General features: G+C 38.0%; 1 protein-coding gene across 1 annotated transcript in view; it reads right to left on the bottom strand.

Annotated features, from left to right (window-relative positions):
* LOC126183857 (microtubule-associated protein 1A-like) overlaps positions 1 to 12,276 on the bottom strand; it is a 610,220-nt gene that overhangs the window by 207,347 nt on the left and 390,597 nt on the right. The window contains exon 7 of the mRNA XM_049926148.1: positions 11,859 to 11,989. Coding sequence (XP_049782105.1) covers positions 11,859 to 11,989 — 131 coding nt within the window. The remainder of the gene's footprint in view (positions 1 to 11,858; positions 11,990 to 12,276) is intronic.

The raw sequence follows: 12,276 nt of genomic DNA, 5'->3' as shown, positions 1-12,276 counted from the left end.
ATGTGATTCCCATGATATGCAACAACTATGCCAATTTTTAAATAAATTTTACCTGTCTCATGCAAATATATATCAGACACCATTTCATTTGTTAATACAAATTATCTCAATCTGTCTGGAAGAAATGATGATATGCAGATGACACGTGCATACTACTGGACTCAGACTCAGTGATTGCCATGAGAGTTTGAAGCACACAGCACTTCATAATAAATTGTCCTCCTCAGTCAAAAATAATAAGAATTTGCTCATTAAGAATGCCACCAGTATACTGCCCCAACATTGATTTTATTTGGATACAGAATACGTGGAGACCAATTCATGACAAATTAAATTAAACTTAAATTTTCCTTGCAGCAATAACTAACTTTAAATTACTTATTCTGTTGTGTTTACTGGTTTGTTTTAATAATTGAGACCAATTTGTATACAATTTAATGCTATAAACTGAATTGTAACAGTTTCAACTTTCAATTAATTCTTATGTTGATGTGGCACAACATACCCTGTCCTCTGCAGACTGTTATTTTGTATAAATAAATTGCTACAGCTGATAAATATTTGAAGAAAAATATTTCCATAGCTATCAGCTGCAGACATTTAACTTTACTCTTGACCAGTTTTGGTTTTTACAGCCATCATCACTGGAAGACTAAACAACAAATACGGAAAACATATCTAGTATAAACAGATGAAAACAACAAAAAATCGTACTCTGTACTTACAAAACAGTACATTAGATGGGTAAAAAAATGCATACTTCACATACATGACTTATTACCATACCAAATAAGATGATGTCTTACATTATTATGTGAAATACATATGCATTAGCCAATGTCATAAATCACACTGACAGGTTGCAGAAAGACTAATATTAGTTAATAGGTGAGTGTCATCAGAGGCACATGTAACCAAAGATCACCAAAGAGGCTAATGCAGAAGAGTAAAAACATGTGAAGATCTGAAAAATAGTCATTACAAAAAGTGAAAGAGTACAACTAATAAAAGACTAATGCTGCTGTTACTATCAGTGGAACAATATACACTTGAATATACAGATTGATTCATAAAGATATGCAAATATTTTAACATGTTATTCTACAAGTAAAACTAAAGAAAAATGTTTGTATAAACATAGGTCCGCAAATGTTTTTTGTGGAGTTATGGCTAATAAAAGATTTTGCTTGGAATTAAGCAACTTCACTAATATGAAGCCATCACAAAACTGTATGAGGTTAAAGTATAACATAATTTCCATTTATTTTACTGTTGTTGGTCTGTAGAATGTAAGAAAACATGTCTCAGACGTGTATATGCAGTAGTTTTCCAGAACTTCCAGACAAGCAAAAAAGTAAATTCATAAAATTTTTAATTTATTAACTACATAGCCCATTTTTTTAAATTCCAGACGATTTCACAAAGTTTTCAACAGAAGTTGTAGAGAATTCAATTTTAGTATTAATAAAAGCAGATTATCTGACACATTCACACAGTTTCAGTTAATATTATTACCATCATTTATCCAAAATTAAGTTCCATTGAAAACTTTGTACAACTATCCGGAATTTAAAAAACAAATTGGGCCAAGAAGTAAATAAATTAAAAATTTTATGAATTTACTTCTTTGCTTCTCTGGATGTTCTGGAAAACTACTGCAGATACACATCTGGAACATGTTTTATTAGATTCAATGGACCAATAACAACAAAATAAATGAAAATTGTGCTGTACTTTAACCTCATACACTTTTGCGATGGCTTCATGTTAGCAAAGTTGCTAAAGTTCAGGCAAAATCTTTTATTAGCCATAACTCCGTAACTAAACATTTGTGGACCTATGTTTATATAAAAAATTTTCTTTAGTTTTACTTATAGAATAACATTTTCAAATATTTGCATACCTTTGTGAATCACCCTGCAGTATAAGGAGAACAAGTCTAAATGACACTACATCATAAAATATTTCAACTAAACAAATCACACAAATGATGTCTTCTAAGATATATGTTTTTGGTATAATAATAATAATATACACTGAGGTGACAAAAGTCAAGGGATAATGATATGCACATATATAGACGGTGGGAGCACTGCTTTCACAAGGTATAAAAGGGCAGTGCATTGACAAAGCTGTCATTTTTACTAAGGTGATTCATGTGAAAAGGTGTCCAATGTGTTTATGGCCACATAACAGGAATTAACAGACTTTGAATGTGGAATGGTAGTTGGAGCTAGACACATGGTACATTCCATTTCAGAACTCATTAGGGAAGTCAATATTCTGAGATCCACAGTGTCAAGAGAGTGTCAAGAGTACGAAATTTCAGGTAGTACCTCTCATCAGGGACATGGCTGATGGCTTTCACTTAACAACCGAGAGCAGTGGCGCTTGCACAGAGTTGTCAGTACTAACAGATAAGCAACACTGCATGAACTAACTGCATAAATCAATGTAGGATGTGCAACAAATCAATGTGGGATGTACAACAAATGCATCCGTTAGGACAGTGTAGCGAAGTTTGGCAATAATGGGCTATGGCAGCAAATGACTGATGCCAATGCCTTTGCTGACAGCACAACATTGCCTGCAGTGCCTCTCATGGGCTTGTGATCATACTGGTTGGACCCTAGATGACTGGACAACTGTGACCTGGTTGTACGAGTCCAGATTTCAGTTGGTAAGAGCTGATGGTAGGGTTTGTGTGCGACACATACCCCATGAAGCCATGGGACCAAATTGTCAACAAGGCACTGTGCAAGCTGGTGGTGGCTCCAGAATGGTGTGAGCTGTGTTTACATGGAATTGACTGGGTCCTCTGGGCAAACTGAACTGATCATTGACTGGAAACGGTTATGTTTGGCTAGCTGGAGACTATTTTTGGCCATTCATGGACTTGATGTTCCCAAACAATGATGAAATTTTTATGGTGACATTGAGTCATATCACAGGGCCATAATTGTTCATGATATGTTTCAAAAACATTCTGGAAAATCTGAGTTAATGGTCTGTCCACTCAGATTGCCTGATATCCCATTGAGCATGTATGGTACCTGATCTGGAGATGAGTTTGTGAAGAGAATCCTGCACTGACGACACTTTCACGATTATGGATGGCTATAGAGGCAGCATGGCTCAATATTTCTGCAGAGAACTTCCAATGACTAGTTGAGTCCAGGCCACATCGAGATGCTGCACTATGCTGGGCAAAAGGATGTCCAACACAATACTAGGAGGTATTCCCTGACTTCTGTCACCTCAGTGTATAAAGACATTTGTACGTGGTAATTACAATCAATGAGCTTGTCATACAAGTTAGGTTGGTTAGCATGTTTTTTTATGATGTAGCATCATTTAAGCATGTTCTACTTAAGCTGTACTCAATGTATGTCATTTGTTGATAGTAACCACAACATGTTGTCAATACTAAACCAGTCTTGTGTCACTGAAGTCACTGACATTTTCTAATGGCTACATTGCACATCCTCATGTGTTTTTACACTCTTTTGTGATCTTACATTACATGTTATTTTGATGACATTTATCTATTAACTGTCAGTAGTTTTTATGTAACCTGTCTGTGTGATTTATGACATTGATTAAATTATGTGTATTTTATAGACCACTCTGAGACCATTGTATTTGGCATGCTAATGAGTCATGTAGGCTTATGAGTAGTGTGTATTTTTAATCCATCTGATGTAAGCACTGAGCACGATTTTAATTTACATAAGTAAAATTCTTATATTTTTCATGGTTTTTGTCCATGTATATTACAGATGTTTTTGTCTACTTGTTGTTTAGTTTTCCAGTGAGGTTTGGTTGTAAAAATTGAAACCAGTAATGAATAAAGTTGACTGCCAGGCATTTAATTTTGAATTGGAGTGATCATGTAAATGTAGATGTGTAGCTGATAGCTATAAAAATGTATTTATGCTCCACAGAATATATTTCCCTGTATGTAAGAACTGTTGTAACAAAAAGATATATGCTTTCCCAAGTTTTGTTTTACTATGTACCCAATATCATGGACATGTTTTGTCAATTAAAAAATAAATATTTATGTATGTGAAAAATTCATCAATGTAAATACTTTTGAATGAAAGGAGACCATTCACTGAAAAGGAGAAGCATTGATTTGTTGATAGGAACAAACAAAAAGTAGGAAAACTTGCTAGCTTTTGGATTAATTCTTGAGCTGGAGTAAAATACACACGAAAAACACACACATGCACATACATACACATACATTTGTAGTTATTCCCGAACATGGTGTCAGATGGAAAAACAATGCCAGAGCTACATTTCGGCAGGTGGACTGTGTTGTGGTGGGTGTTGTGTCAGGTGGGGTTATTAGAGGGACAGGGAGTTGTGAGGCAGGGAGAGGGATTGAGGGTGTGTGGCTAGTAGCTCAGGGTTTGCTGGCTAGGAATGTGGCAGTAGGGGTGGCAGGTACATGGGCTAGGCATATGGTGCACAGTTGTTGGAGCTGGTGGAGTGTGGCACATGCTGAATGTGACTTGGAGACATGAAATGGGAGGGGCTGACAGGATGGAAGAAGCAGAAGTCTTTGGGTAGAGGGTGTGGGGACAGAGGGTTACCAGATATTGCGGCCAGGGTGATTACAGGAGTGACAAATGTGTTGCAAAGATAACTCCCATCAGCATAGTTCAGAGAAGCTGGTGGTGGAGAGAAGGGTCCAAATGGCCCAGGTTGTGAAGTAGCAACTGAAATTGCAAGAGTTGTGTTCATCTGCATGTTGTGACACTGAGTGGTGAACTTTGTTCTTGGCAACAGTTTGGTGGTGGCCATTCATCCTGCTGGACAGCTCATTGGTAGTGATAACAACATAAGAAGTTGTGCAGTGTTTGCAGCAGAGATGGGGTATGACATGGCTTCTTTCACAGGTGATCTGGCCTGTAATGGGGTAGGACAGGATAAGCTTGTGACTCCTGCCTTGGGGCACCACTATCTGTAAACATCCATCCTACTCACAATGAAACCCCAATCAACCCTCATAGCATCCAGACCCTGCCTAGCTGACTTTTCAAATTTACCATATCCTCCAGAACTTCCTTCCAATGCTCCACAAAACCCAGACCCCAAGCAAACACAAAACACTGTTGTTAACCTTTCCACTGAACACCTCAGTCTTCAGAAGTTTCAGTCCAATCCAAAGGCCTCACCTTCAGCCCCACACAAGACCTACTCCCCTTCTCCCGATCCCTATAGTGGAAACACTTCTTAGCCACCAATCCCTCCAACTAAAGCCTACCTAGTCCCAACATTACCTTGCCTGTCCCACTTCATACTACCACCCAACTGCGACCCTCCTACCGCCACTCCCCCCACCTCCCACCCAACCACCCCCTGGTAACCTTCCAGGAATTCCTCACCTCCAAATTGGTCTCATCATCCTTTCTAAGGGCCCTTCCCAAGAACACTAACCTTTCAGCAGAAGAAAGGACAGTCATGCAGAACTTGAAAACAGATTCTGATCTAATCATCCTCCCTGCGGACAAATGTTCCATCACTGTCATGATGAATCACATTGACCACCTGACACTGCCTCTGCCAACTGTCCGACTCTCCCACCTACAAGTTCTGCCATAGTGATCCCATCCCAGAAGTCCAACATAACCTCCAATCTCTACTGAAAACTATAGGCCCTTCCCAGAACCTCTCCCCCTTGTCCACCTCTCTCCTGACCCCAATGACAACCACAAACCCACCTTCTATATGCTTCCATAAATACACAAACTCAACAATCTAGGACAATCCATTGTAGCTGACTGTTGTGCTCCCATTGAAGGAATTTCTGCTCTTATTGACCAACACCTCCAACCAACTGCCCAAAGCCTAGCCTCCCACATTAAAGATACCAACAACTTTCTTCAATGGATCTCCATCATCCCCACCCATTTACCTACAGGATCCCTACTTATCACTGTTGATGCCAACTCCTTATACACCAACATCCCTTATGCTCATGGCCTTGCAGCTATTGAACACTAACTCTCCCAACAACCTTCAGATTACAAACCCACTACCTTATTCCTTATACACCTCACCAACTACATCCTGACTCACAACTACTTTTCTTTGAAGGGAAAATATACAAAGAGATCTGAGGCACAGTCATGGGCACCCACTTGGCACCTTCCTATGCCTGCTTATTTATGGACCATCTAGAGAAAACCATTCTGGCCTTCAATAACTTCAATACTCTAGTCTGGTTCTAGTTAATTGATGGTATCTTAATGATCTGAATCCAGAGCCAAACCACTCTACCCTCATTCCCTCCTCACTTTCTGTCCCATCTGCTTCACCTAGTCACTCTCAACCCAATGTGCCACCTTCCTGGTTATTGACCTCCACCTCTCTGGTAACTCTATCCACATCTCTCTCCACATTAAACCGCTAACCACCAACAGTACCTGCAAATCGACAGCTGCCATCCCTTACACACCAAAAAATACCTCCTATACAGCCTAGCCATCTGTAAATAATGTATCTGCAATGATGACAACTCCCTTGCCCAGTATGCTGAAGGTCCCATTAAAGCATTCCCACACAGCCACTACTGCCCAAACCTAGACCACAAACAAATTTATCATGCCATTTTCTCACACAACCCCAATCCTGCCAGAACTCCCACAAGTATCAGCTACTAAGGAGTGCCCCCTTTGTCACTGAATATCACCCTAGTCTGAAAGAACTGAACCATATCCTTCATCAGGGATTTTACCCTAGCACTAATAAGGATAACTCTAGAATATAGCTAGTATTCTTTCTTTTTGTGTATGCCTATTGATGACTCTGATTTTTGGTGAGTGGTCTCCTCTAATCCAAAAGTACTTACATTCTACCCGAACTTTCCTTCAACAAAAATATACCAATGTAATATTAGCACAGATTTTTACTTAGAGCACATAAAACAACTAAATACAGAGTAACTGTGTTCATCACACACTGGACTCGGGAAATGGGTAATTTTACTGTATACAATTAAGTCCTATGAAAAAGAGTGTCATTCTTCTAAAATCAAGCATCCAGAAGCTCATGAGGTAGTAAAACTCTCCTTTTCAGGACAACCATGCAATGTATTTGAACTCTCAATAAGAACTGTGATGGTTCTGATCAGCTGACAGTCATCCATCTTTTAATGAACTATACTGAGAATTTGGTCAAGGCTGAAGTGCACATATATCTAACGTTTTAATATTATATTTACATAAAAACAAATGATAAATATAACATTAAATGATTACTTTAGATTGTGCCTGATCAAACAGCACTCAATGAGTGTGAATGGAGAATCATTTGGCAACAGATATGATGATCAACACTGATACAATCACACAAAAATTAATACTTTGGAAAAATCAACTTCAAGTTCATGGCATGTAATGCTTCCTAGAACTCAAGACAGTCATTTGTAGACTAGACATAGCACATTTGAGTAACTGAAACATTTCATTATGAGTTCTGAAGGAGATTCCAAGACATTTCACAACTGGACACTGATTTACATTTCTCTGCCAGACTGTTCTCGCTTTTGACTACTGGTGTACCTCATTACTTCCAACTTGAGCTTGTAGACGTACATCCAGCTCAATGACCTGTTTGTCCAAACCAGGAATTTACAAGACTTTTATAAAATGTTACCCCAAGAGCAATATTCTTGACTGCACAGAGAAACCACATTCAAAGCACATTCAATAAATGTGTGCAAACATTTATTTTTCCTGTTATGAAATTGACAGAGCCCCACCAGTATTTGGGTTTAACAGATTTGAAGTCTGCGTACCTCCATGTGTTTGAATATATAATGAACCACACTTACAGATATATAACATATTCTAAAATTGAAATGTGAATAAGTTTACAAACATCACAACTTAATGTTAAATGCCTGTATGTATAGGTTTTTGTAGTCCTGCTCACTGTATTAACTCTATCTAATGTACTTATTTAGTTAAGTAATAAAATTTGTTCTTTTGGCAGAAAAATACAAAGATTAAAATAAACACACATGATTCTGCTTATGAAAATATGCTCCAATATTCACCTCTTACACCCAAACCTCCAGATATCAGATATTCAGATCAGTACCAAATGTTATATATCAACAGAGTATCAACCAGAACTACAGTATAGTTTGGGCTATGTGCTGTTGTGCAGCAGAATGTGTGTAAATGGTAAGTAATAAGTAGCTCCTGACCTACAGAGCACAGTAAAAGAAAAGCTGAGTGTCTGTTGTGTAGAGCTTCCATGGGAAAGTCAGTAGAGTGTTAGTTTGTAGAGACCTGGTCACACCAATTTTTGTACTGGTGTATGTGTGAAACTGTCACAGAGGACAACATATTCCTGGCATGTAAAAGGACTGTCCAGAGTTTATAGCAATGTTCTGCTGGAAGTCCGCTATTGCTTCATTTATTTGAAAGTAACAAACCTATAGAGTGCATTTGTAGTTTCACAGAATAAACATAAGCAATTGGAACAGAAGAATAAAGAAAAAATTGCATCACACACGTGGAAGTATTTATGGTATTGTCTAAAAAATGTGGTGCCACACCAAAGTTAACAATGTCTCACTGCAATCTGCAATGATGAATGGGAGGTGCTCCTGAAGAAACACTCTCTCTCAACACCACAGTGCCATCACACAGAGGTTGTTATAGAGCTGAGCATGAACTCGGTCTGTCTCAGTTCATGACCTGTAATAAAGCAGTCAGCATCATCTAGTTAGGACACCAGTGCTATTCAAGTCTCAAATGGAACTGTACTTCAAGAGAAGAGTATGTAATTGGATGCAGCAAGTGAAGACAGTTATAAATATTCAATGCACTCCTGTTGCAGTGGATTGTGTAAAGTTAAGTAAATCTCTTTATCATTCTTGTAATAAAGTAAACTAATGTTTCATATGTTGTAGTTCCAATCAGCCACCTCCCAGAACAATCAAAGAACCCACAGTTATGTCTGTACAATTGTACTTTCATCATGTCATAAGAGTATAAATAGTAGTAATAACAATAATAATAACAATTTACTGCTAGATGGCAGCACTACTGTACATCAGAGGTGTGTGTTGTGGCTAGAGTGTTTTGTTTGTGCATACATAAACAAGCAGGTCTGGAATTGCTGTCCAGTTTGCACAATACTGCCACTGCTGCAACTGACTGCTGTTTTGTGACATGAATCCCTAGATCACTGCTGACATTCTCATCGAATTTTTGCATAGTGACACCTGTGTACCTACAACAACGGAAATAACTGAAGATGACAGAAAGTTTGCAGCATTCGTACTGGACGTGACTGGTCAGTGGAAGGTGTTAAATTTCACCATAGGGGAAACATTACATATCAATGAGCCCACACCAGATGGAGCAGAATCATTCATTTTTGTCCAAGTATATGGACAAGAGACAATGTCTTTGATATCGCCACCAGGAGAGTCCTCAAATGATGGAAATGATGAAATACCATAAAAGGAGAAAAGGACATTGTTTCCTCAACAAACAAGAAAATCAAAATGCTAAAATATTAGCTTAATGCCAAAAAGCAGCTGAAGTCAACTCAAATATTTGTACATTGGTGTCTGTAATGAAAAACAGATTTCTCACCAGATGTCCTGCATGATGTATGTTGTTTCAGTGGAAACAGTGGTGGAGAAGTGGAGAGAATAATGTCTGTAAAAGATAGGTACAAATATATTACGATGCACGTGCTGAAGATCTTCAAAGAGCATTGCTGGAAGGGATGATGTCTTCATGATGTAGACATGTAATCGTGGGCAAAAAGAAAAGCAAGGTAGTTAAATTTCCCAAGCTTTGATGCACATGACAGTTGAATATTGCACTGGAAGCATAAAAATAGTATTATAAGTTGTAAAGTCAAATCTTTTGTTACAGTGAAAATGTACCAGAACAGAAATGACATAAAAAACAGTAGAGAGGACTGGTAACAAACAAATTGCACATTCATGACAGCCTACACAGATGTACATATCTAGTGCTCATGAAAGTTGATTCAACAACAATATGACTGTGGGCTGCACTCTCTTGAAGCTAGAGGATCTACAGATACTGTAGGGATTGTACGATCTATTCACGTGACCTCACATACATACACAGTTATTCCATTGCTTCCACAGACAGCCAAATTTGCTCCAGAGTTGTCTGTAGTTCTTCAAGAGCCTCTTTCTTTGAGTGCTTATATATGTCAGTCAATGTCTGCAGCACTGAATTTAATTGTCCACTCTCATTCCTCTGGCAAAATGACCGAAGAACTGTCCAGGACATTTCTACAAAAAGTGGTAGTGAAACAAAAAACCAGTGGAGAAAAATGTCTGCTAATACTGGTTCCTTACAGGCTTCACAAAGATGGCAGTGTTCTTCATGGCCTGCACATACAAAATAACCTGCCAGAAGACAAAATCACAATTCACGTAATTCCAGCAAACGCAACCTCCATTCGTCAACTGCTTGATCTTCATTTCTTCAAAATGTAAAAGCTAATGATTTCTAAAATCTCTGATGCTGGTCAAGGTTCTTCAGGAGAGATTAATCCACAACAATGGAATAATCTACTTAAGCTGCAGTCCCTCTCATATAATCAGTTGTGTTCTCCACCTTTCTATAATTCTCACCATCACAGCTTAATGATGGCTAAACTCATTGAGAAACCCAGATCCTTTGAATATTGATACAGTTCTGTTTCAGAAAGTTCCATTCTGCAATCTAACTGCAATCTACAGGTTGGATGCACAAATATGGCATTCATCAAATGTTCTTGGTGTACAAAAGTAATTTGTTTCATACACTTCTTGGTATGCAAGCACTATTGTGAAACCGTCATTCCAGAATGAACAACACTGTGTTTGTGTGTGTGGTAATGTTTGTATTGATTCCTGAACATTATGAACTTACAATTATTCTTATTATTTTGTTTATAATTATTATCATTATTAATGTTATTGCTGTTGTTACTGTTCCTACTTCTGCTTGTGTGATGTTGTGGTTCCTTTATTCTTCCAATTGTTAATGTTTATTCTGTGAAACTACAGATGTTGTCTATAGGTTTGCTACTTTCAAATAAATGAAGCAAAAGCAGACTGTCAGTACAACATTGCTATAAACTCTGAACAGGCCTTTTACATGGCAGAAACATGTTGTCCCATATAACAGTTTCACACTTACTACAGTACAAAACTGGCTTGACTAGGGCTCAAACCCAGGACCCTTGATACAAGAAACTAATGCTCTACCAACTTCTCATGGGAGCTCTATACAACAAATGCTCACAGTTACACCTTCCCTGTGCTCTTTAGGGCAGGAGTTACTTATTACTTACCATTTATGCACATTCTTCTGGATGACAGCACAAAGCACAAACTATATCAGAGTTTTGGTTGATGCTCTGTTAATATACGATGTTTGGTACTGATCTGTCTATCTGATATCTGGAGACTTGGATGTTAGAAGCAGTTGCACTATGTAGTAAACACAGCCTTCTAAATTTCCCACATGTGCAGCATTTGGTATATAGCCATCTCATTCACACCCCTGCCGGAATAGCTCAGTGGTGGGGAAAGCTGGGGTGCTGGGCAAACTTATCTGCACTTGTGGAGAGTGACTGCACTCCAAGAGCACAAACCTTGGCCAGGCCTGCTTTAGATGATATTACTTTTAAAAATGGCTCAAAGACATTGGGGTATGCAACAAAAAACACTACATGCATTGCAAGTTGTTATCATTGTTCCCATGAAACAAAAAAAGTTGACTTAAAGATCTAGATATAAATCACAGTAAAACATAAACTTTATCAAAAATCAGAAATTACAAAATGAAAGTTACCTTGGGGTTGTAGAAGCCAAAGACAGTGCAGACAATGAACTTCTGCGTGATACTTGTTCCCAAAGAGTCATTTGCTTGCTGTACAGTTCTGCAATGTGCTGAGGTACTAACTCAGTCCCCCATCCACGGTGCTGTAAAGTGATTTATTACATGTAAGCATACAATATTTTTCTCTTTTTTATAGAGAATAATGTTTTTTGTTTTATTACAAATGACTAAAGTTCAAGTTCAAAAGATGTATTCAATGCCCAAAAGCTACACATCACTTTCTTCCAAGATATTACAATTTTGATCATTCAACATTTTCAGAACTGAGAAACTCTGCAAAAAATTGTTTTTTTTCCCCTTGTGTGTACGTTCTAAATTTTGATAGTTAAACTTTCTCAATAATGATTCCATACAGCTGTGCAATTTTCAG

This window comes from Schistocerca cancellata, chromosome 4 (genome assembly GCF_023864275.1).
Source record: "Schistocerca cancellata isolate TAMUIC-IGC-003103 chromosome 4, iqSchCanc2.1, whole genome shotgun sequence".
Classification (NCBI taxonomy): domain Eukaryota; kingdom Metazoa; phylum Arthropoda; class Insecta; order Orthoptera; family Acrididae; genus Schistocerca; species Schistocerca cancellata.
Note: the sequence above shows the minus strand (reverse complement) of the source record. Positions and strands in the feature narration are given on the sequence as shown.